The sequence below is a fragment of the Eumetopias jubatus genome, unplaced genomic scaffold (genome assembly GCF_037043125.1).
Source record: "Eumetopias jubatus isolate StellerSeaLion01/CBP00866 unplaced genomic scaffold, mEumJub1_p1.0 scaffold_8, whole genome shotgun sequence".
NCBI classification, from domain to species: Eukaryota; Metazoa; Chordata; class Mammalia; order Carnivora; family Otariidae; genus Eumetopias; species Eumetopias jubatus.
The window spans coordinates 51,236,298-51,259,919 of NW_028274814.1; the positions used below are offsets into that span (position 1 = coordinate 51,236,298).

The following is a 23,622-nucleotide window of genomic DNA, read 5'->3' on the forward strand; positions in this document are numbered from 1 at the left end:
ATAGAAATTGCCCACTCTGGGGCGCTTGGGTGGCTCAGTCGTTAAGCGACTGCCTTCATCTCGGGTCATGATCCCAGGTCCTGGGATCAAGCCCCACATCAGGCTCCCTGCTCGGCGGGAAGCCTGCTTCTCCCTCTCCCACTCTCCCTGCTTGTGTTCCCTCTCTCACTGTCTCTCTCTCTCTGTCAAATAAATAAATCTCTAAAAATTATATTAAATCTTTAAAAAAATATATTTAAAAAAAATCTCTGATGGGAATATTAAGGGTTCAAGCCTATTTCCAGGGTACCATTCCCAGGCTGTTCCTTGGCACTCTGAGGACACACAGATTCTGCAGTAGGCTCCCTTCGGGCACGGATGACTGAACAGAGCATGTGTGTCACTCCCACCTCTACACCCAGGTTTGTCAAAGAGAAACTGTCTCTTTATTTAGAAGACAGCTCCCATGGTCTCAAAATCATTCCTTTAGTAATGTAGAACTGATATTCCAAATGAAGCATGGGTTCAAAACCATAGGCATTGCAGGCTCTGGGCTGACTACCTTATATCCTGGGCATTATGTCAGGAAATTCTTAGGGCCAGCCTATGAGGTAGATGAGAAACTGAGGCTTGGCTCATGTAGGTAACTTGTCCAGGTTGGTGGTGGAACCATGGTTTGAAGTCAGGCCTTGCTGACCTCAGCTTCCACGATTTCACCCAATGCTAGACTCCTAGCTTAGTCTTCAGCTCATAGAACAGTTTAGCCTACTTTAATGCCAGGAGAACATTCCTGCTCCCTTTGGCCCAAGCCTATTTTCTAGCTCTTCACATTTTAATTTCTTGCTTCTCTTAACTTTGCTTAGTTATTTTCTGAGTACCAGCACTCAGAAAACCTTAAACTGTTTGGGGATTTCAACCTTACTTCCTTTCTCTTATGTCCATGGCTGTGATTTTGTTTCACAAAACAAAGGTCAGCTCATAGATGCCTCTGTGATGAAGCATCTGATATGTGGCCCCCACCTCCTCCACTCACGACTGCCCCTACTTCTTGTAATTTGGCTTCTACTTTGAGGTGGAAATGGGCATTTAGTGCCTGCAAGAGCCTCATAGCTCCTAGATTCAATAGGGAAACTTTGATTTCCACTTTGAGATTAAGGAGAGACAGCCAGTGACTTGCTAAAGGTCCCAGACTTCGTAAAAGTGGCAAAGAGGTGTTAGAACCCTGGTCACTCTAACTCCACCGCCCATGCTCCTTCTGGGGCACCACATAGCCACTTGAAAATAGCCTTTTTCTGGGCACCTGGGTGCCTCAGTCGGTTAAGCATCTGCCTTCGGCTCAGGTCATGATCCCAGGGTCCTGGGATCGAGCCCCGCTTCGGGCTCCCTGCTCAGAGAGGAGCCTGCTTCTGCCTCTCCCACTCCCCCTGCTTGTGTTCTCTCTCTGGCTGTGTCTCTCTGTCAAATAAATAAGTAAAATCTTAAAAAAAAAGAAAATAGCCTTTTTCTTCTAGAGATATATATATATTTATTATTTTTTAAATAAGATTTTCTTTTCTTTCTTTCTTTTTTTTTAAGATTTTATTTATTTGACTGAGAGAGGGAGAGAGAGAGAGAGGACAGCATGAGAGAGCACAAGCAGAGGGAGAAGCAGAATCCCCACTGAGCAGGGAGCCCAACACGGGGCTCGATCCCAGGACCCTGAGATCATGACCTGAGCTGAAATCAGACGCTTCACCAACTGAGCCACCCAGGTGTCCCTCTTCTAGATATTTAGAGTACGAACCAGACCAAGTCTTAGCAAGGTATTTTTTTTTAAACTCAATAATTTGCTGAAGAATGTGCAAAAGGGAGTGATCCCATATAGATAAAAAGGAAAAAAAAAATACTAGACAAAAGTGCTGACAGTTTCAGCTGGAAGGAACAAAGCACAGCTGCGGAATCCTGCAGGAGCACTTGCCTTACCTTGGGAGCAACATGAAATTAAGTCTGTCGGCTCTGTCCCTCTCTGCCTTGTACAGTTGAGTCCTCTCCTCCACCAGGTGTTCCAGATTCCGAGAATACAGCTGTAGACGTCGGATCAAGGTGTCCATATAACTTTCATTTTTTTGGTCATGAAATAGGCTGTATGTGGTAAAAGATAAAGAGCATAAACATCTAGTAACACAGTGGGCAAATATGATATGACAGTTAATTAAAGAAAAAAATAAAAATGGCCAACACATTTAAAAAAATTAACCTCAGGAAAAATTAAACAGAAATAAATAGATGTAAGTTTTTTTTTTTTTAAACAAAACCGAATGTTAGAACAATGGTAATCAATGGAGGTAAAGAGGAAAAACATACACTATGACCTTCCTGGAGGGGCATCCTGGCAAAATGTGTCATAAACTTGAAAAGTACACTCACTGATCAGTCCACCAGCACTACTTCTAGGAACTATCCAAAGGAAGCAACATGAATGTGCTGAAAAGTAACTACAAAAAAAGCCACAGCATTCTTTATAATAGCAAACATTCAAGAATAACCCAAATGTGTAACAAAACATAATTAAAATATTATGATACAATGGAATATTAATGTATCATTAAACACAGTTAGAATAGTTAAATGTACAGAAAGACACTACCTCTATATTAAACAAAAAAGTTGATAAAATGGCAAAAATTATTATTTTTAATTTTTGAAAACCAGGTGGTCATCTACTGACGAATAGGTGATGTTTTTTCTTTCTTGTTTGCTTATACCTGTTTTCTGAAATTTTAATAATAATTTACAATAAAGTGAGACTTTTTTAACGGCTCTAGGAGTGTGATAAATGCAACGATAAGAGAGGAATCAAGAAAAGCAAAGCTGAAGGGCGCCTGGGTGGCTCAGTCAGTTAAGCGTCTGCCTTCAGCTCGGGTTATGATCCTGGGGTCCTGGGATCGAGCCCCCACATTGGGCTCCCTGCTGGGTGGGGAGTCTGCTTCTCCCTCTCCTTCTGCTGCTTGCCTTGCTCGTGCTCTCTCTCCCTCTTTCTCTCTGTCAAATAAATACAGTATTTAGGAAAAAAAAAAAAAGCAAAGGTGAGCCTTCTATTATCTCCTTAGAACAGAGAGCCGAGCTTCTAAAGCAAAAAACCTAACTCCGGATGATTTGTTAGGCCAAGGAGACTTAGACAAGATGACAGCTTTTGGCAAGCCTTGGTGCAGAGCTCCGTCAGGAGGTACACTGAGTGCCTGCAGGGTGGTTCAGGATCGAGATAATGTTTATAACATAAATGGCGCCACTGAAGGGGCTGAATAAACCCTACCATTTACTACAACAACAACTGTAAGTTACCACTTCGGAGCTCAAGGAGAAGATGGCCTCCGTCATAGTCCCCTGGGGTGGGGAGGGAGGTTTGTTAAAAATTCAATACATTTCTGAGTCCTACCACAGACCTAAATCCCTGGAAACCACTAAGCTTGGGATCATGAAACAGTATTTTCTAACCAGTTCCCCAGGGGGTTCTTCCTTAAAGCCACTAGTATAGAATCAAGTTGGGTGAGGGAGCAGGTGTAAGGGATAAAGATAGATTATCCTCCTTCGTGATGAATTGATTCAATTAAAACAGTTTCCTCAACCTTGACTGCCTATTTTAATCACCGGAGGAGCTGTTAAAACTCCTCATGCCAGCCTGCTCCCCAGAGCAATGGCATCAGACTCTCTGGGGCAGGACTGTGGCCCAGAAAGTCTTTTTAACAACCCCACCCCACCCCACCCGCACGCCCAGGCGATCTCAATGTTCAACCAAGTTTGAGAACCACCCTATTCGAGGCTAAGTACTGGGGGCCCAGTTTATCTTCATGAGTTTACATTTCATCTGTCACACATACAGTCTCAGCTGATCTTAGTCAAAGGTCTGTGAAGGAATGAAAAATGGGCAAGAATTACATTGTTCATTATTTTCTGCTCCTTTCACACAAATGATGAATTAGATGTACCAATCAATGACCACCCTCTCATGATTTCACTCAACCCCATCTCAGCCCTGGGCTTTTCGGCTCATTAAGTATCTGAATCTTTGACTTAATGACAACTATGGAAGATTAAGAGCTGGAAGGAGTTGCCAAAATCGTCCTATTCAAATCCAGTTTTACTAAAAAGAAAACTGACATCCAGTTAGGGTAAGGACTTTGCCCCATGTCCCGCAGCAAGCTATTACTAGATCCTAGTCTAGAAATCGGATCTCCTAACTCTTACTTCATGGTTATTTTTCTCACTCTGCATTGTATGTAACTGAAACAGAGAAAATAGAGAATTCAACCTTACTGGGTAATTGTGTGCTTTTCTGTTTTTGTTTTTGTTTTGGACCCTGAATTATAATCTGATTCAGGGCACAAGTCTTAAGTACCGAAGGCTAACGTTGCTGGTTTTAAGATCTTAAGAAACTTCTTGATCTTAAGAATTATCCGGTGGCTTTGCAGATTCATAGGACTCATGCTAGACTTCTAAATCCTAATTACCTGCAGAAGGGTCAGGGAACTATATATATATTTAAAGATTTTATTTATTTATGAGAGAGAGCGTGAGTGCATGAGTAGGGAGGAGAGGCAGAGGAAGAAGCAGACTCCCTTCTGAGCACAGAGCCAGACCGGCCTGGGGGGGCGGGGGTGCTCTATCCCAGGACCCTGGGATCATGACCTGAGCCAAAGGCAGATGCCTAACTGACTGAGCCACCCCGGGCACCCCAGGGAACTATATTTTTAACAGACATATTTATGATCAGTGAGAATTTATTTTTTAATCAGGCAAGTGTTGCCCTTGAGTATTTAACTTTTCAAGTGATTATTCCCTGAGAAAACGGTCTGTTGGTCTCCATCTCCTTGTAATTTTTTTTGAGCTAGATGTTGTGGTCTGGGGTTTTTCATTAGAACAGGCATTCCATTCTGAGGTGCTACTGAATGTCAACTGTCATTAGAAAAATCTGAAATTAGTGAGGAAATGTAAACATTTCAACAATACCCAAATATCTTGGCCAGCGTAGACTCAATTTTCTTGAAATCCGGTCTCTTCTCCGGATCCTCCTCCCAGCAGTTTTTTACGAGTAGATAGACCTGAAAGAAAGCAGGGGTCGATTGGCTCAGGGGGCGGTTTCCAATCCTACTGTCTTCCCTCCACGGGAGTCGTTGAAGCAGGGAATATTTTATAAAACAACTCAACTCTGACAAAGAGGGTGCGATTGCTGGGTTCCCTTCAGTCTGTCTCTGCTCCGGCCCCGCACCATCGGGCCTCATCCTTGTAATGGAAGGTAGGCAAGGAAGCATTCCCCCCTGAGAGGACATGTGACAAAAACTACAGATCTTCTCTCAGTAGGAACTGCAAAATGTTGGTTGTCCCACTAGAGTGGTCTAGTTCAGGTGTTAAACTGACACACATGCTAAGTTAATCAAAAATGTGATACCGATTTGGACAAGGCTGGATTGTTGGGAGAGACAAAATGCTCTACAGAAGTTTGCAGCGTTTCTGTTGCCGAGGACAATAAATCGTTGGGGTCAGTGGATATGAGGCAGTGACTGTAATGGGAGGCTCTTCCACAAGGGTTTCCAACCAGGGCTACTAGCGGAATCATGTGGGGAGGTTTCCAGTTTTTTATGCCCAGGCCCCACCTCAGGAGATTCTGACTTCAGCAGTCCCTCCTTGTCCGAGTCAACCACGGTCCGGAATCAGATGTTCCTCTTTCTGACCTATCGGCAGGGTCAGTAGTAACCTAACAATACTTCACAACGCCCATGTTATTCACTTAGCTTTGTCTCATCACGTGGGCATTTTATCATCTCATGTCAATACAAGAAGGGTGAGTGCAGTTTGAAAGGATAATTTTGAGAGACAGACCACAGTCACATACCTTCTCTTACAGTATATTGTTACAATTGTTCTATTATTATTGTTGTCAATCTCTTACTGTGCCTGATTTAGAAATTAAACTTTACCACAGGTATGTATTTATAGGAAAAAACCTAGTACATTCAGGGCTTATCTGTGATCCACTGGGGGTCTTGGAATGTATCCTGTACATTTCTCGATTGTTTCTAGATGCTGACATATTCGATTGTAAATCAATGGGTAGGATTTATAAGCCTAATAAGTGTATCGCATGAACACCTTGATCTTTTAGGTCCTAAAAATTGAGAATGGGATATGGGCTTCAGGAGCCAGCTTTTTCTTGAGCTGGGAGAGGTGAGAAAGGATGTGGGGAGTGTGGCAGGCTGATAATGGCACCCAAAGGGAATGGCTGAGGTCTGGCCTCTGGAGCCTGTGAATGTTACCTTATTTGGAACAAGGGTTTTTGCAGATGTGATGAAGTAAAGGACGTTGAGATGGGAAACTTATTGTGGAATATCTTGGTAGGCGCATTCAGTCACATGAATCCTTATCCTGGGGGGAGGTGGAGGGAGATTAGACCAAAGAGGAGACAAGATTGTAACCACGGAGGCAGAGATCAGAGTGTTGTGGCAACATACCAAGGAATGTCAGTAGCCCCCAGGAGCTCCTGGAAGAAGCAAGGAATGGATTCTCCCCTAGAGTTTCTGGAGGAAGTATGACCTTGCTGACAACTTATTTCAGACCTCTGGCCTCCAGAACTATTAGGCAATAAATTTCTGTTGTTTTAATCCACCAAGTTGCTGGTAATTTGTTAGAGCAGCCCAGAAACTCATGGAGGGAGATGCACTCACTTCCAGTTCTTTTTCCTCTGCTGTTTCTAGGAATAGATCTGGGCGGAAGGGTTTTACTCCGTTGTCATTCTCCACTCTGAAAATCTTCTCTGATGGGATGAGAATAATTGAAATTACAAGAAAGAATGCAGCATGAAAACATTTTAGCAGCAGCAGACTCTGAATTGGTTCACCCTCTCCCCTCCTCCCAGATGGGTGCCCAGTGAGAATGTTGCAGAGCCGAGGCCAGCACTCAATAGGATGAATGAGCCACCAGGTGAAGGGGACTGATACCCACTTATACCCAGGAGGTTAGCTTAAGTTAAGGTTCCTAAGCCTTTAAAACGTAACTCGGATACCACTACCTTTAGTAGGCTCCTTCTAAGACCCTAGCACACCCTCCCTACATCCCTTAGACACTCACCCTCCAGAGCGTTGAGACCTGGGACATAATTGCTCAGTGAGCATGGATTGGATGAATGGAAGGAAGCATTTGCCGCCCCCCCAGCCCCCCACCCCCCGACCCAGAGAGGACGTGTGACAAAATCTATAGATCTTCTCTCAGTAGGAACTACAAAATGTATGTTGTCCCACTGGAGTGATCTAGTTCAGGGGTTAAACAGACCCTCGTCTTTTATTAGAATCAGAAGGTGGGGGGGGGGATTGTAAGGAAAGAGTCTTTAACTGACAACGATGACAATGACAACATCTCGTATGTTATGCTCTTCAGAGCATTCTAACATTCATATTGTCAACCCCTCTAATACCCCTATGGGACATGCAGGGTGGATATGCCATTAATTTTTGCAGATGAGGGGACTGAGCTGTGGTCACAAAGAGATGAGGTCAGCCTAGAACACAGGCTCCCAGAGAGGGCAGATGAATGAGTCTGACTCTTACCGTTCTGGTCCCGGCAGCTCAACGTGTAGAAGGTTTCTCTCCGCAGGATGATCTCCTGGGCAATGATCCCGTAGCTGTACACATCGCCTTTTTGGGAGATGTTGGCTTGGCGGAGGTGCTCTGGGGCTGTCCACAGGTCTGTGCGTTCAGCATGGAGATTGGAAAATCGAGGGAGATGAGTGGCCCATAGGTCTCCAACCCGCTTTTGTTCTTTAAGTCTCAATGCCATGCATCCTGAATCCGAGTGGTCCTGAATTTATATGTCCCAAACTTTAGAGGAATTTATGCTAATGCTGGTGATGGGGGGAGAACACACCCTTGCCTTTTAAGCTGACTGTGTAATGCCAGGATTTGGGGGAGGTCACGTGGCAACGTCTTCCCTAAAACTTCTAGGATCATAGCGCTGAAAACCCTTAAGCCTCATATGACCTCACTGATAGGAGGAATTCTTAATCTCAGGAAACAAACTGAGGGTTGCTGGAGTGGTGGGGGGTGGGAGGGATGGGGTGGCTGGGTGATAGACATTGGGGAGGGTATGTGCTACGGTGAGCGCTGTGAATTGTGCAAGACTGTTGAATCACAGATCTGTACCTCTGAAACAAATAATGCAACATATGTTAAGAAAAAAAAAAAGAAGACGAAGTTAGCAGGAGGGGAAGAATGAAGGGGAGTAAGTCAGAGGGGGAGACAAACCATGAGAGACGATGGACTCTGAAAAACAAACTGAGGGTTCTGGAGGGGAGGGGGGTGGGGGGATGGGTTAGCCTGGTGATGGGTATTAAAGAGGGCACGTACTGCATGGAGCACTGGGTGTTATGCACAAACAATGAATCATGGAACACTACATCAAAAACTAATGATGTACTGTATAGGGATTAACATAACAATCAAAAAATTTAAAAAAATTAAAAAAAAACCCCTTAAGCCTACCTAGAATAGCACCTGGTGTATAGGAAGTACTCGGGAAATATTTGTAGAATGAGTGCAGTAGAATATGAGAGGCTGAGGATTTAACAGCTTTTGGGACATATGGCATACTTCTATGAAAACATTCATAAATAAAAAATATAAATTTATGTATTTTTATTATAAAATACATTTATATACTTTGTCACATAAAGTATTATGTTTAATATATATGCATACATGTTTAAAAGCATTTAAATAAAGAGCCTATCACTGATATTTTGCAGGTGGGATGTATTGGCAGCCTCTAAATCCGCTATTCTCACAGATGTGTTTTCTTGGGTTCCCACAGTAGCCTTTAAAAAATAATGCATACAATTTGGGCACCTGGATGTCTCAGTCGGTTAAGCATCTGCCTTCAGCTCAGGTCACGATCCTGGGGTCCTGAGATTGAGCCCCGCATCGAGCCCGGCGCATCGTGTTCCCGGCTTAGCGGGTAGTCTGCTTCTTGCTCTGCCGCCTCTCCCCCGCCCCCCGGCTCGTGCTCACTCTCACTCCTCTCTTGCAAAAATAAATACGTAAAATATTTTTTAAAATTACTGCATACAGTAATTTTACTCTGTGCCTACTTCCTAATGCTTTCCATGTAGTCCACTTCACACAAGTGAAGTGCTCCTGTGTTCCATGTTTGGTTCCTACAGACACTTGGGTTTTGAATCTTATCACATAGCTTATTTAGTAACAATAAGGGCATTCCATTAATTTTCCTCCATCCCATGTAAGTTTTCTAGGATCACCTAGCTCCTTCTAAACCTTCTGTGATTTCTGTCTTCAGCAGTTTCAATGAAAAAAAATCTGTAGATTCACGTTGTGAGGTCCAGTGGCATGCTTATGCTGAGGCACGTTTTCCTCACGTTTGGTTTGCCATCCAAATGTTCATTACCTTTTTGAATTTATGTCTTATTAATTTATGTGACTTGTGATTCATATACATATGACTGATCCTAATGGTTTGGGGTAGTAGGAAAGGTAAGTAGATCCACATATGCTAACAATTCAGGTAACCAACAGCACAGAGAGGTAGGTATAACTGAGTGATGTCCAAGAAGAAAGCATTTGAAGAGCAATTCATCTGATTTTGTGTTGTGGTGAGTCATCTAATGAAGGGGGTTTGTTCCACCACACGATGAACCATGCTTGACACGTGCTAGATATTCATCAAGCACTTACTGGATTGAGTCCAATGTCATCTTATGCTTGATGTGACTGAAGAAGTAGGAGCAGAATTGTCATTTTTCTTTCATTTATTTATTTTTTAAATGTATTTTTATTTACTTATTTATTTTAAGTAAGTTCCTCGCCCGGTGTGGAGCCCAACATAGGGCTTGAACTCCCGACCCTGAGATCAAGACCTGAGCTGAGATCAAGAGTTGGACACTTAACCAACCGAGCCACCCAGGCGCCCCACAATTTTTCTTTTATTAAGGGAAATCTAAAGGACTGCCAGGTAGAATTAGAAATAGAATTTCAGTTTTTGGATCTAGGTGGGACTTTATATTGAGGCATTATATATGAGCGCTAGATTTCTGAGGCTGTTTGACCCTGAGTTATAGTAAAAAAATGGATAAATGTTCAACATGAAAAACCCTTTAAACACTGCAAATCACTTTTCTTTCTGTTACTTTTTTTGACCCTTAGCACAATCCAGAAAGGGATAGGTAAGAATATATTTTACTAAGAAGAGGGTTTTTTTTATCATTATCACAGATAAATGAATGAGAGTTTGGAAATAGGTCTTCAGCCTTGAATTCTATCTTCTTGGGCAAATCTCTTGGGCTCTTGGAACCTCAATTCTGTCTTCTATGAAGGAAGAGGGTTAGGGCAGATGACTTCTATGTCTCTTACGACTCTAACCTTGTCTATTTTTTCACCCAGTTCTGCTTCCTCAGCCAGTAAGTTCTTCATGATTTCCTCACTGATATCAAGAAACACACGGACGAAGGAAACCCACAGAGGAGGTTTGTTCGACTCAAGAAGCACTTGTTAAAAACCGACAAGGGTGAAGTGCTGGAGAATGAGCCAACTGTTTCCTCTTGTGGCTCCAAGTCTTTATTTTCTGATCAGCATCACCTACTCCCTGACCACCTTACATGGACTTGGGAGAATTTTTTTTTTTAAGTGGAAATCCAGTAAAAATGTCATTCATTACAGACCTTTTCTGGGAGGCAAAATGGAATTGCAGCCAAAATCAGTGATCTTCACCACCATTCTACTGTCTACCACACAGTTGGTGGATTTCAGGCGGCCATGGACTTCGGTCTTACTGGAGTGCAGGTATGACATGCCCTGTAATTTTTCAGATGACAGGGAAACAGAGATAGGACACTCTTCAGCTGCTTGATTATTTTAAAGGAAGAAATGACAATCTGAAACCATTTCAGCACGCAGATAGAATCACACTATCAGGTTTTAAATTTAGTTCCATTAATTTTACTTGAAAAATACTGTTAACGCCCTAATATTTGTCTCAGCACTGTATCTTAAGAGGCAGTCGTCTAAGGACTGTAGTTAAATAGTTACATCTAATATGAAACAAAGTGTTGATCCTAATTTTTTTTTTTAAGTGTTTCTGCTGACCACTTATTCAATCTGTGATCTTGGGTATATCCCTGGTCTTCTACCTCAATTAAAAAAATATGAATAATAGTAGCCTTGCCTTTCTGAAAGAAGGAGCTAGCCTTATTATTTCCTAAAATATAATTGGTCTCATTCTATGTTGAAAGAGGATGTTTCCTTCCGTTATGAAAGGGGAAGTCCCCCACCCCCAACCCTAGGTTTTTGGGCTGCTGTGTTTCCCTCTGGTGGCCAGAGGTGTCCTTGCAGAAATTGGTTTTCATCCCGGATCACAGGAGTGAATAGTGGCAAAGAGAGTGGGGTGATTCTGATCCTAGATGACTTTCAGGTGATTTAAGACTGTTTCAAACAGCTCCATCTGGGGACTGACTTTTCTTCATTCTTGAATGAGGTCCTGGTCAGCGGTATCCACTTCCTTTTTCATATCCTATCTGGGAATATTCATGTTCAAATTCATTATTGCCTCGCGCAAGAGGGTTGCCTGCCCTTCATAGTTTCTCATAAAAAGTTGAAGATTGTTGTCTTGCCTGCAGCTTTATATATTTTGCTTTCCAGCAAGTCTACGAAAATGTGTGCCCCAAACTCAGAGTAGAAAAAATATAATAATAAAAAGAATAGCTTGTATATCGAACCTTTACTTGTACCAAGCATCCTATGAAGGACACGTATTATTTACAAAATCCTCACAACAACCCTCTGACATAGGTACTATTTTTACTATCATTTTACAGATGAAGAAACCAATGGTCAGAGAGGTTGAAAGCCTGCTAGATCTGTTTTCCTATATTTCATTTTCATAAATGCCTTTGTGTTTGCAGGTCTCTTACCTTAGCAATATCATATAAGACCGAGATCTTAAACTCCCAATCCATGAATGTAGCATCAGGGTAGGAGATGGTGTCATTTAAAACTTCCTGAACGGCAGAAAAAGAAAGGAAGAAGTTGCAAGGAGGGGTACTGTGGAGAGACAACTACAGGCTAATAATGATCTTCTAATCACAGGGCCTGGGGCTCAGAAACAAACTGAAAATCCATCGTCCTGATTTTCCTGAATATGTATTTCTTTTCTTTCTTATGAAACATCGGGTGGCTCTCACTGCAATGAAATGAGCAGGAGATACCCCTAGTATCCCAAATCCTGGTTCTTCCACCAGCCAGGGACAAAGGAATGAGCAGACACCTGCCGGAAGCATGAGCTGTCAGCCTGATTCACAGGTGGGTTGTAGGTACTAGCTCACTGAAATTCCACTAGTGTGTTTCAACCAGGAATTGCTGTTCAGGAACCCCTTCCTTAGGCTTATGTTTTATGATCACTTGCATCCATTAGCTTACAGCCCCCTAAGTTTTCTTTACATTTACCAAGTCTTCTGTCAATAAGAGCAAGTTCTTGTATTTTGTGTGAATTGTATCACCTAGAATTTTGAACTCAACATTTTAATACAATGATGGTTCTATCAAGATACAGGTTTTTTTTTAAGATTTTATTTGTTTATTTGACGGAGAGAGACACAGGGAGAGAGGGAACACAAGCAGGGGGAGTGGGAGAGGGAGAAGCAGGCTTCCCACTGAGCAGGGAGCCCAATGCGGGGCTTGACCCCAGGACCCTGGGATCATCACCTGAGCCAAAGGCAGATGCTTAAAGACTGAGCCACCCAGGCACCCCAAGATATAGGGTTTTAGCGAAGTTGGTAACTATTCTTCACAGTAAAACTCGAACAACCTAACAACAGCTTCACTGACCTTTAGTTTTAACTCAGGCACTGCACCAATAATTTCCAAAGAAGGGTCCAAAGTCATTAATCATTTCAGATAAGGCTGAGTTATCTGTGGGTACCAGGCCAGGTTAAGAGAGGGAAATTATGAGCAGACAGATTCTACAGTAATTCTTTCCCTTAGCACCTGACATATTTTATATTTTTATTTATGATCTCTTCTCCCTATGAAAATGTAAACTCTGTGGTAATTTTTGTTCTCTATCTGCAATATCTAAACCAAAGTCTGGCACGTATAGATGGCTCATAAATATTTGATGCATAAATGAGTCAATTGTTCCTAATAAGGTTAGCCAATGTTGTTGTATATTTATAAGATGGGAAGCATATTGTTTTTATTTAGGGAGAGACTGGTTCATTTGTTTCCTTACAAAAGTAGGTTCCAATGGGATTTGCCATGGATTGAAGCCTAAAGGGGTTATGTCAGGGAGGGGCCTATAAAGTTTGCATTGGCACAGGCTTTGCTTTGAGATTCAACACACAAAGGAGTGGTTTCCTGTAGAAGGGTCTGCTGTCTGCTCCCAACAGGAGTAAGCAATACCAGAAGCGGGCCCAGGACCACTCAGATAACAGAGGTTTCCTACCTTGGGGCAGAGAGCCAAAAAACACTACCTAAATGTTGACTGGGCATTTTAGGGATTAAAAGGCCATGTGAAACCCTCTGACTAGGCCCTGTTAATTGGTATTCTAAAATTTCATCTCACGGAAATCAAATGAATCAGCTTTGGTCTAGCCCTCTTATGAAAAACATTTCTATATATGGTCCCTGACTTACGATGGTTCGACTTACAATTTTTTTTACTTTACAATGGTGTGAAAGTGATATGTATTCAGTAGAGACCACACTTTGAATTTTGAACCTGGATCTTCTTCCGGGCTGGCGATTCATGATGCTGGGCAATGAGCCTCAGACTCCCCAGCCAGCCACTCGATTACAGAGTAAATAACCAATACACTTATAACTATTCTCTGCTCATACAGCCATCCTGTTTTTCATTTTCAGTATAGTGTTCAGTACATTACATGAGATATTCAACCTGTTATCATAAATAGGCTTTGTGTTAGAAGATTATGCCCAACTGTAGGCTAACATAAGTGTTCTGAGCACATTTAAGGTTGGCCAGGCTAAGCTACGCTGTTTGGTAGGTTAGATGTATTAAATGCATTTTTGACTTAGGATATTTTCAACTTATGATGGCTTTATGGGGATGTAACCCATTGTAAATCGAGGAAGGGCTGTAATTTTGAAAGACCTGAAATTGTTATTGTTAGGAATGTGTGTTTATTTTATATCAGCATTAATTAAAATGATCATATGCGTTTTCTATGACCTTTTGTTATGATGTGTTATAGTAATATTTTTTCCTTTCATAGAATTGACCATATCTGATTATATTATGCTTTTTACATGTAGCTGGCTTAGAGTTACTAGTATTTTATTTATAATTTTTCCTTCTAATTTCATAAATGTGGTTAGTCTTTAATCATATTTTACTATCAACTTTATGCTAGCCTTGTTGAATGTTAAATGAATTTAGAAGATGTTCATTTTTCATTTAACATTAGGATAGTATTTATGTGGACAATGAGAATTACTTTTTGAAGTTTTAAAGAATTAAGCTGAATCTGGTATTCTCTATAATGGAATTTATAATTTCTTCTATCATTATTGTCCTACTTAAGTTTTTAGTTTTTGAGTCAAACTTTCATGGTTATATTGCTTCTGAAATTTATTTTTCCTTTTTTAAGATTTCATAATTTAATAGTCACGAAGTATTCTTTCACAACTGAAAATATCTTTTCCATAGCCTTATTTTTATTCCCATTTTTGTTTTAAAAATTTTAATTAGAAGTATGAGAGGCTTTTATGGGTTTTTTTTCCTTCCAAGTTTTTATTTAAATTCCAGTTAGTTAACATACAGTGTAATATTAGTTTCAGGTGTAGAATTTACTTTAAATTTAAAGCATTTTAAAATTCTATCTTTTTAGTAATAATTAAACTTTGTAAATTTCCTTTCCTTAGACCATAGTTATTCTTCTAAATTTTGCATTGAACATTCAACATTTACAACACCCAGTGTTCATCAAAAAAAGTGCCCTCCTCAATCCCCATCACCCATTTAACCCCATCCCCCACCCACCTCCCATCTGGTCACCATCAGTTGGTTCTCTCACCTCAAAGTTTCTTGGTTTTCGTCTTTTTTTTGCCCCCCTCCATGTTCATTTTTGTTTCTTAAATTCCACATATGAGTGAAATCATATGGTATTTGTCTTTCTCTAACTTACTTCACTTAGTGTAATACTCTCTAACTCCATCCATGTTGTTGCAGATGGCAAGATTTCATTCTTTTTTATGGCTCAATAATATTCCATGGTGTGTATATATATATATATATATATATACCACCTCTTATTTATCCATTCATCTGTCGATGGACATTTGAGCTCTTTCCACAATTTGGCTATTGTTGATAATGCTGCCAAACATCAGGGTACATGCATCTCTTCAAATTAGTATTTTTTTTGTATCCTTTGGGTAAATATCTAGTAGTGCAATTGCTGAATCATAGGGTAGTTCTATTTTTAGCTTTTTGAGGAAACTCCATACTGTTTTCCAGAGTAGCCATACCAGCTTGCATTCCCACCAAGAGTGCAAGAGGGTTCCCCTTTCTCCACATCCTCCCCAACACACTGTTGTTTCTTGTGTTGTTAATTTTAGCCATTCTGACAGGTGTGAAGTGATATCTCATTGTAGTTTTGCTTTGTATTTCCCTGATGATGAGTGATGTTGTCTGTTGACCATCTGGATGTCTTCTTTGGAAAAATGTCTATTCATGTCTTCTGCCTATTTTTAAACTGGATTATTTGGTTTTTGGGTGTTGAGTTTTATAAGCTCCTTATAGGTTTTGATACTACCCCTTTATCAGAGATATCATTTGCAAATATCTTCTCCCATTCTGTAGGTTGCCTTTTAGTTTTGCTGCTTGTTTCCTTTGCTGTGCAGAAGCTTTTTATTTTGATGAAGTCCCAATGCTTTATTTTTGCTTTTGTTTCCCTTGCTTCAGGAGACATGTCTATTAAGAAGTTGTTGGGGCCAATGTCAAAGCTTTTATGTTTTATATTAAAAAAAACTCATAGAAGCACTTTAAAATTCTATCTTTTTAGTAATAATTAAACTTTGTAAGTTTCCTTTCCTTAGGCCATAGTTATTCTTCTAAATTTTGCATTGAACAGATTATTCTTTTAAGAGAAAATAGCATTTAGGGCTATTATTTTTTTTTCCTTGAAGCTAGATTTAAGTTTATGCCACACATTTTGAAAGCTACTCTTCTTTCTATAATTGAAGCTTATTTAAAAAAAAAAAAGTCTAAGAGATTAATTTAAAAATTTTAGTATTTAAAAATTTTATTGTATTGTGAATATCTGGACCTCTTTGATGTTGCTGCTGCCCCGATTCTTCATATTTTGACTTTGTTGTAGGGAGGACAATGGGGTTATTTTTAAGAAAATTAAGAAACTGGGTCTGAATGTAGCCCAAAGGCAGTGATCACACGTCCTTGTTTGCTTGGACCCAGTTGCAGTTTATATCTGTTGTTCCAACATAATTGCTATAGTACCCCTTTCCTTCTCAAAGTATCCTGATAAATTATATGGTCACCTTACCCAAAGGTATTTAAAAGGCTGAAAGCTCTTGTAACAGATGCCCAGAAAGTGCACAAGGTGAGGTGCAAATATTTCAATGCTCTTTGATGCAATTATCCTGGATTCCTTTCTGCTCCTGCCCATTTCCCCATTCTAGTCCTGTTTCTGCTTGAAACCTGACTTTGTTTCTTGTATGTAAACGGTTCTCGTGTATGCCTGCCTTCTGAACTACCCAGTGATTTGATATTCCTAGCTTGAAGCTTTGTTCTTCCCAAGAACTTGGTTCAGCCCTGTCTTACTTTCTCTTTCTGCTTTGGACTTGCTCAACCAGAATGCCTGATCACATCTGGCAACTCCTGGGCCATCCTCAATCTCTCCCAAAGGAGAGAAGGGTAGGAATTCAGACTATAGCAGAACCAGGACTTATGGACAAGTCTCCAGTGCTTATTTGGTTAGGGTTGACTATCCAATTTTCTCTTAATGCAAAAGCAAGTAGGTAAGTAAAATAAAATGAATTTAGAGGTAATCACTCACTTTCCCACATCTGTTCTCTGGCTTTTCAAGTCTACACTCCTATTTTTGGCTTGTTTTTTGTTTTTGTTTTGTTTTTGTAAAGATGTAGTAAGACTGGTTGACAAAATCTAAGTGATCTAGTTAGGAAGCATATGGACCTACCACTTTTTCCTGATAATTCTCTGATGTTATTTCACTGGGTAAACATTTAACATTTCTACTAACTATTCTTTCTTCCCATATGGCTGGCCAGTTAGGAAATTGGAAATGATCATAGTTCCTTACCCGGAGGGATCCTCTCTCGCAGTATTCGATCACCCCGAAGATCATGGTATCAAGCTTCACTGTGCCGTAGAACTTGGTGAGGTTGTAATAGTCAATCTGAAGCAACTAAGATAACATGTTTAGTTATAAAGCAAGTCAGCCAGAGAGCAGGGCCACAGTAAAAATTAATATGCTAATAAAACATGCCGTGCTTTAGGTCTTTGGGAAGATGTATTATTCCTGATACATTGGAATGTCAGTACATTCCTCACTGACACTACATGTTCCTCAACAGTTTTTCTTTTATCAGCAAGGAGCCTGGAAGACGAACCTTTGACTACATTCAAATAATATCAGGGCCATTTTCTAGGACATGCTAATAGATGTCTAAAATTTTTTACACCATCAAACACCACTCTTCAACTTCTGTTGGTAGAATTTTCAACAAAGAAGTAGAGTCTCCCATTTCTTGGTCTGAGGGCTTTTTTTTTGTCTCCATCCCCCATAACATCTGGATCCACCAGGGACTTCAGTGCTCAGGGAAGATGGAGTGAAGCTATTTCTCCTTTAAGGATTTCAAGTAAGAGACACATACCTTGTTCAATTCTATCTTCTGTTTCTCAGTGAAATTGCCGTCGTTGTGCTTGAGATCCTTTAGAATCACTTGCTGCAAAGATCATTTGAATTAAGGAGATAATGTTGTAGCATGACCAGTTCTGTGCATATTATGATAATTTGTTGTGTGTCTATCTTCCCCATACACTGTAAGCTCTTGAGAGCAGTGACACGATTTTATTGATATTTATATCCCGGGTGCCTAGTACCTGGCATAAGCTCAGGTTTGAATGTTTCTTTAAGAATGACTAAATGAAAAGGGAGGGCCCAGGGAGGAAAGAAGATACAAAACCCCCATATGGGATTGTTGTATTCGCCCGGCAGTGAGCCACAATATCATACTAGGGTACTTTGGACAGCTCTGAACTCTTTTATTTCTCCCTTTCCTTCTTATTCTCTACCCCCCTTAAAAATTCTGTTTGTCCTTCAATTTGTCCAGGCTTGTGAGTTTTGTAACCCTTGAAGCAGAGCCCTGCCCATCCCTGTGAAAAGCTCCAGGAACAGCCCTTGGAGGCAGCCTGCACCATTGCATGGTCCACATCAGGAGCCAGGGCAAGGATGAGCAGAAGGCCTGGAACACGGCCCGACTGAGAGTTCAGAGAAGCAGAGGAGACTAGTCACCTTTTTGTCGTATTTGCACTGTCGGAGTCTCTGAATTGTATCTCGTCTCTTGTCATCATCGATCTGGCACAAAAAAAGGCTAATTATTATAGACACTTCATATCTTGTCACATCTACTGTGAAGGCAGAGAGGGTCTGCCAGGTGGGTGTATCTGTTGGTTCACAGCACGCTGGGAAGGCTTCTGGCAAAACTGACAATTGCCTTGTGTTTCCCTGTCACTACTCATCTTCCCTCCCCACCAGGGTCTTCTTTCCAGATATCTACCTCTCATCCTTACCTCTGGGTCTTCCTCCCTCTTCCTCCCTTCTTAAGAAGGCCTGTCAGCCAGGGATTTCCTTTGCTTCCTTCTCTCCTGGTCCATTCTGCTGGGAATCATTGTCTGTAGCTAGAGACAGGTGCTCCTAGGGGAGCCTGTTGTGACTTGAGTTGCAAACTCACACCTCAGGGTTCAATTAGCAATGCAAGTGAGGACACTGGGCGGGGTGCCTAAGGGGGGCAGCCCCATCAGCTCTGGGTTCAGCGGAGAGTTACCAGATCATCAGATCTGTCAAAAGAAGCTGGTAATATGGATTTTCCTATGCCATTCCAAAATTTTTGTATTTGGCAATTAATTTTAGAAGATGTTAAATATTAAATGAAACCACACACACACACACACACACACACACACACACACACACACACACACACCTGCAGGCTAGATATGGCTCTTGGTCTGCCAGACTTCTGGTCGCCTTGAGATTGAGAAATAGTGCATCTTTTAATTTGGTTCTCACAGAAACCTGTGATGTATTATGATATTGGTTAAAACTTACCTCGTAGGACCTTTTGAAATGTGAGCAAAATAAACTCTATCAAATTCCAAGCATGATGCCTGGCACAATGCAGATTAACAAATGTCAGATGTCTTCTCTTCCTCTTCTCATTTTACTAATGGGCCACATACGGGTTAAATGACACTAAGTGTCACACATGGGCATGCCAAAATCTGAGCTTGCTGCCTTGTCTCTTTCTTTTTTCTGAGCCCTCGATTAGTTCATTTAAACTATTTGAACCTCAGTATTTCATCTGGGAAATTCTAATTGACAGGGGTCCTGGGCATCAAATGCAATAAAGTTTGTGAAATTTTCTTGCAAATTTGAGTCTTTTATCCTCAAACGAGTTATATTCATCTTTTTCATCATTTTCATCTGTTACTCATCCTTTTGAACTTCCTGACTTCTCTCCTTGTCTGCTTTGGTTTTCTGCCACTTTCTGTCCTCACACAGGGATGTACTCTTTCTCATCCCATCCCGTGGTCTTATTTCCTTATCTCTGCCTTCAGCGCATATGCACATCCGGGACTTGAACCATTTCCTGTCTGGTGTTGCGGCATTTCCACCTCTGGCTGACTTTGGCTGACCTCCTTGGGCTTTCTCCCTGCTCCACCTGACTCACAGTGCTGGAAGACCTCTCTTGACAGTTAGTCCTTGGCCACCTGCTTCCCAGCCTGCCTGAAACTCTGTGTGACTGTGACCCTCCATGCCTCGAATCACCTCTCTGGTCCCTCTCTTAAACTTATTGTCCCAAAGACTTAGTCTAGCCAGGTGACTGGCTAATCTGATGGATTCATGCATAAAAATTGTGTAATGTCTGATGAGGGATGGAAGGGTTATATTTCTAGAAATATCTACATTTGAAGAAAACAGAGACACAGTATTTTAGGATTCATCAAAAAGAACAAATATGAAATGTGGGGTTTGAGGCAGTGGGGGAGGCTTGTGAGGAGTGGAGGCATGGCTGGATGTGCGCAGAGGTGGGCCACGTGGGAGCCCATCCTGGTGTCATACCAGAGGTGGAGGAGCACTCACTCCTTCTAGAGGTCTCCTCCCCTCTTCCTGGGGTACTGTCAATTAGTCATTTAGGTCCAAAAATTCTCTCTTGGGAAGTCCGATAGTCTTACGGTCATTTGCACCTTTCCATGAATTACCGCAAGATGGATTTTATCCTGATGCTTGCCTGAGATAGAGTGGTCTTTGCAAATAGAAGTCTTATGTGTAAGGTTCCCAGTGCAACAGGAGGGTCAGTCAGAGCAGGAGCATTACTGGAGGCAAGGGAGATCTAGTCCTTGTAGAGCGTGAGGGGATCCTAGCTCTTAGAGCACGACATGCAGGAATTGGACACACCTGACCCAGCTGCAATTTTACTTTTGCTGGTTTTAGGCAGGGAGGCATCTCAAGTCACACTATCCTATCGACTTGGCCCTAGGCTGAGGAACCCCACCATGCCCTTCATGTGGAGGTTCTGGGTCTCCTTCTTCTCTTAGTGTGCTTTGGTCTAAAAACTCTGTAAGAATATGGTGAATGGTAGGTTTTAGGATCTTAGACTTCACAGTCAGACAGACTAGGTTCAAACTGTGACCATGTTCCTCAGGTTCTAGCCTTGTTACCTCCCAGGGCTCGTCGGGGGAAGATGAAATGGGTCAATGCCCCTGGCACGGGAGAAGTGCTCAGTAAGTGTCAACTCTTATTATTTGCGGTAATCCTACTCATTAGCTGTGCGTGACCCTGCACTGTTTCCTAACCTCACATCCTTTGGTTTCCTCATCAGCAAAGTTATGATAAAGTTTAACTCGTGGCAAGTTTAACTTGTGGCAAGCACTGCAGATGAGATGATTGGGCTGGAGCCCACTGGCTGTGCCCAAGGGGAGTGATTATTCCTGGCTGCCGTGATGTGTCCTAGCAGAGGGAGAATGCAGGCAAATGTCAACAGAGGCCTCTTTCTTCAGCAATGAGCAAGATAAGCATACATCCTTAGCATGGGCCGAGTAGTAGCCAAGGCTTAGGGGGGCTCAAATGCTCTACTTATTTCTACATTGCTTCCATGACAAATGCACACCATATGCATTTCCCTTCTGGGTCAGAGGCAAAGAATGAGTAACACACCAAATCTCAGCTTCCACTGAAGTGTTCATTGGATCAACCAGCTGACATTTAGGACACTGGAGGATCAATGGAAAGATGGGAAGCTGAGAATCAGAAAATGTCCAAGTCTTAGATTCTCAAGCAGAGGATCCCTACTTGGCCCATTTCTTACCGTGCTACCAGCCTTGTCAAATACCTGGCAAGTTGCACCAGCCCTAGCATTCTTCAACAGGTGAGGTTCATCTTACCTTCAGGCTAATATGGTTGGTCTCATTGGTGTCCAGAGGAAAAATATTTTCAGGAGGAATGTGGGACCATTTTTTCTGACGAAGTTCATATTCTTTTTTATATTTTCTGTGAAAGGAATAGAACCAGTCAGTAGGTTTTTATTAACATTCATGTCATTTAGCTTCTGAACACTAAGAGAAATTTAGAACGCTGACATTCTTAGGTAGATATGTGGCGAGAGATGTTAGCCCAGTGGTGTGATTCCATGTTCCCCAAACTGGTGAATGCTGGCCATTAGGTCAGCTGTAACGATTTCTGATGGTGGTTTAACTTTTTCTTTCTTTCTTTTCTTCCCTTCTTTCTTTCCATATCATTTTCTCAGGTCCTTCACTAAGGCAGCCCTTCACTATTATAAAGAATCTGAACTGATGACATGGGAAGAGTAAGGAAAAAACAGAAACAATTCAAAACTGGTAAGCTTGGAAAGCAAATATGTTAATTTTTAAGCCACCAGAGAATACACCAGATTCCTAAACAAGCCAGTTCTTCTTCTTCTTTCTTTTTAAAAGATTTTATTTATTTATTTGACAGAGAGAGACACGTCGAGAGAGTGAACACAAGTAGGGGGAGTGGGAGAGGGAGAAGCAGGCTTCCCGCGGAGCAGAGAGCCCAATGTGGGGCTCGATCCCAGGACCCCGGGATCATGACCTGAGCCGAAGGCAGATGCTTAACGACTGAGCCACCCAGGTGCCCCAAAAGCCAGTTCTTCTTATGCATTTGTGCCTTTAAGAATATGTGTATAAAGAAAATAGAAAAGCATAGAGAAAATGTAACATGTATTTCAACATTCAAAATGTCAATTTTTTAAGTGTTTCCCCCAGATAGTACAGATAAAGCAGAATCCTTGGGTTATAGGAAACACTTACAACTTTACAGATATTGTCAAATTATTTCCCAGAGTGGTTATACTACTTACACCTTCCCAACATGAGAATTCCCATTTCTTCCGGATTCTTAACATTTGATATTCTTAGAAATATTTTCCTACTTGAGATCATAAAGTCCTTTTCTATTAATTTCCTCTAAGTTTTGAAGTTTGAATTTCACATTTAAGTCTTTATTCCATTTATAATCCATATGGAATGAACTCTATATTTGTGTATGGTTTCAGGTAGGATTTTAATTTCATTTTTTCCATGTTGCAAGCCTACCATGCCATCATTTTCCAACTGACTTGTAATGTCACCTCTAGCATATTCCAAATTCTCGTGCTTGCTGTGTCTGGTTCTAGAATCTGAATTTTTCCATTGACCTATTTGTCCTTGAGTTTATCTTTGCTTGTGGTTATTTGACAAACTTCTACTCACCTTCTTAGGTCATTCATGATGCCTTTCTTACTGGATTCTAAGCAGAAATGACTATTTTCTTCCTATGCTTCCATCTAACTCTGAGTATTCCTCTATTAAATACATATAAAATAGCATATTATTGACCAATGATTATCCTAGGACCTGGGGCAAAGAAGGCTTTGTAGCCTTAAAAGCTCTCATCTCTGCATTCGAAGAGACTCTTGGGACCCTACAGAGCCACGTGCCATTCATATTGAATCAGAAGATGCCATAAATCATTCACTATTTTCCTTATTTAGGCAGTTGTAATAGAAAACTATAAGAATAACATCTGTCTACCAGATCTCCTTGTGGACACACCATTCCTCCAGCCAGACAGGACACACCTGTTTCTGCCTGTTTCCATCTGTTACTGTCTTTTACCTTGTGATTCCCCCTGATCTTAAGCTGACACTCATTTGGACTCGGTTCCTGAAGGGCATTAGCCACATCTGTGACCTTGCTATTGACTGGCTTTATTCTCCTCAAATTTTGGTTTCTGGCTATCTTCAACTAAATGGCCATCATACACTATATATGTGTATATACAGCTCAAATTTGGGTTAATGCAGAGTTACA

At 41.3% G+C, this 23,622-nt stretch overlaps 1 protein-coding gene and 1 long non-coding RNA gene across 3 annotated transcripts in view; one reads left to right on the top strand and one right to left on the bottom strand.

Annotated features, from left to right (window-relative positions):
- The window catches only part of GUCY2C (guanylate cyclase 2C), a 71,759-nt gene that overhangs the window by 11,941 nt on the left and 36,196 nt on the right, over positions 1-23,622 (bottom strand). For both annotated transcript variants that reach the window (XM_028119738.2, XM_088025929.1), the window contains 10 exons: positions 21,676-21,781; positions 18,524-18,586; positions 17,883-17,954; positions 17,309-17,413; positions 11,924-12,010; positions 10,676-10,808; positions 7,557-7,694; positions 6,678-6,766; positions 4,966-5,057; positions 1,942-2,100 (listed from right to left, as the gene is read on the bottom strand). In XM_028119738.2, coding sequence (XP_027975539.1) covers positions 1,942-2,100; positions 4,966-5,057; positions 6,678-6,766; positions 7,557-7,694; positions 10,676-10,808; positions 11,924-12,010; positions 17,309-17,413; positions 17,883-17,954; positions 18,524-18,586; positions 21,676-21,781 — 1,044 coding nt within the window. The remainder of the gene's footprint in view (positions 1-1,941; positions 2,101-4,965; positions 5,058-6,677; positions 6,767-7,556; positions 7,695-10,675; positions 10,809-11,923; positions 12,011-17,308; positions 17,414-17,882; positions 17,955-18,523; positions 18,587-21,675; positions 21,782-23,622) is intronic.
- LOC114221651 (uncharacterized) lies at positions 10,687-22,093 on the top strand. Its single transcript, XR_003611788.2, has 3 exons — positions 10,687-10,796; positions 12,211-12,311; positions 22,038-22,093. It is a non-coding gene; the product is annotated as an uncharacterized LOC114221651 (long non-coding RNA).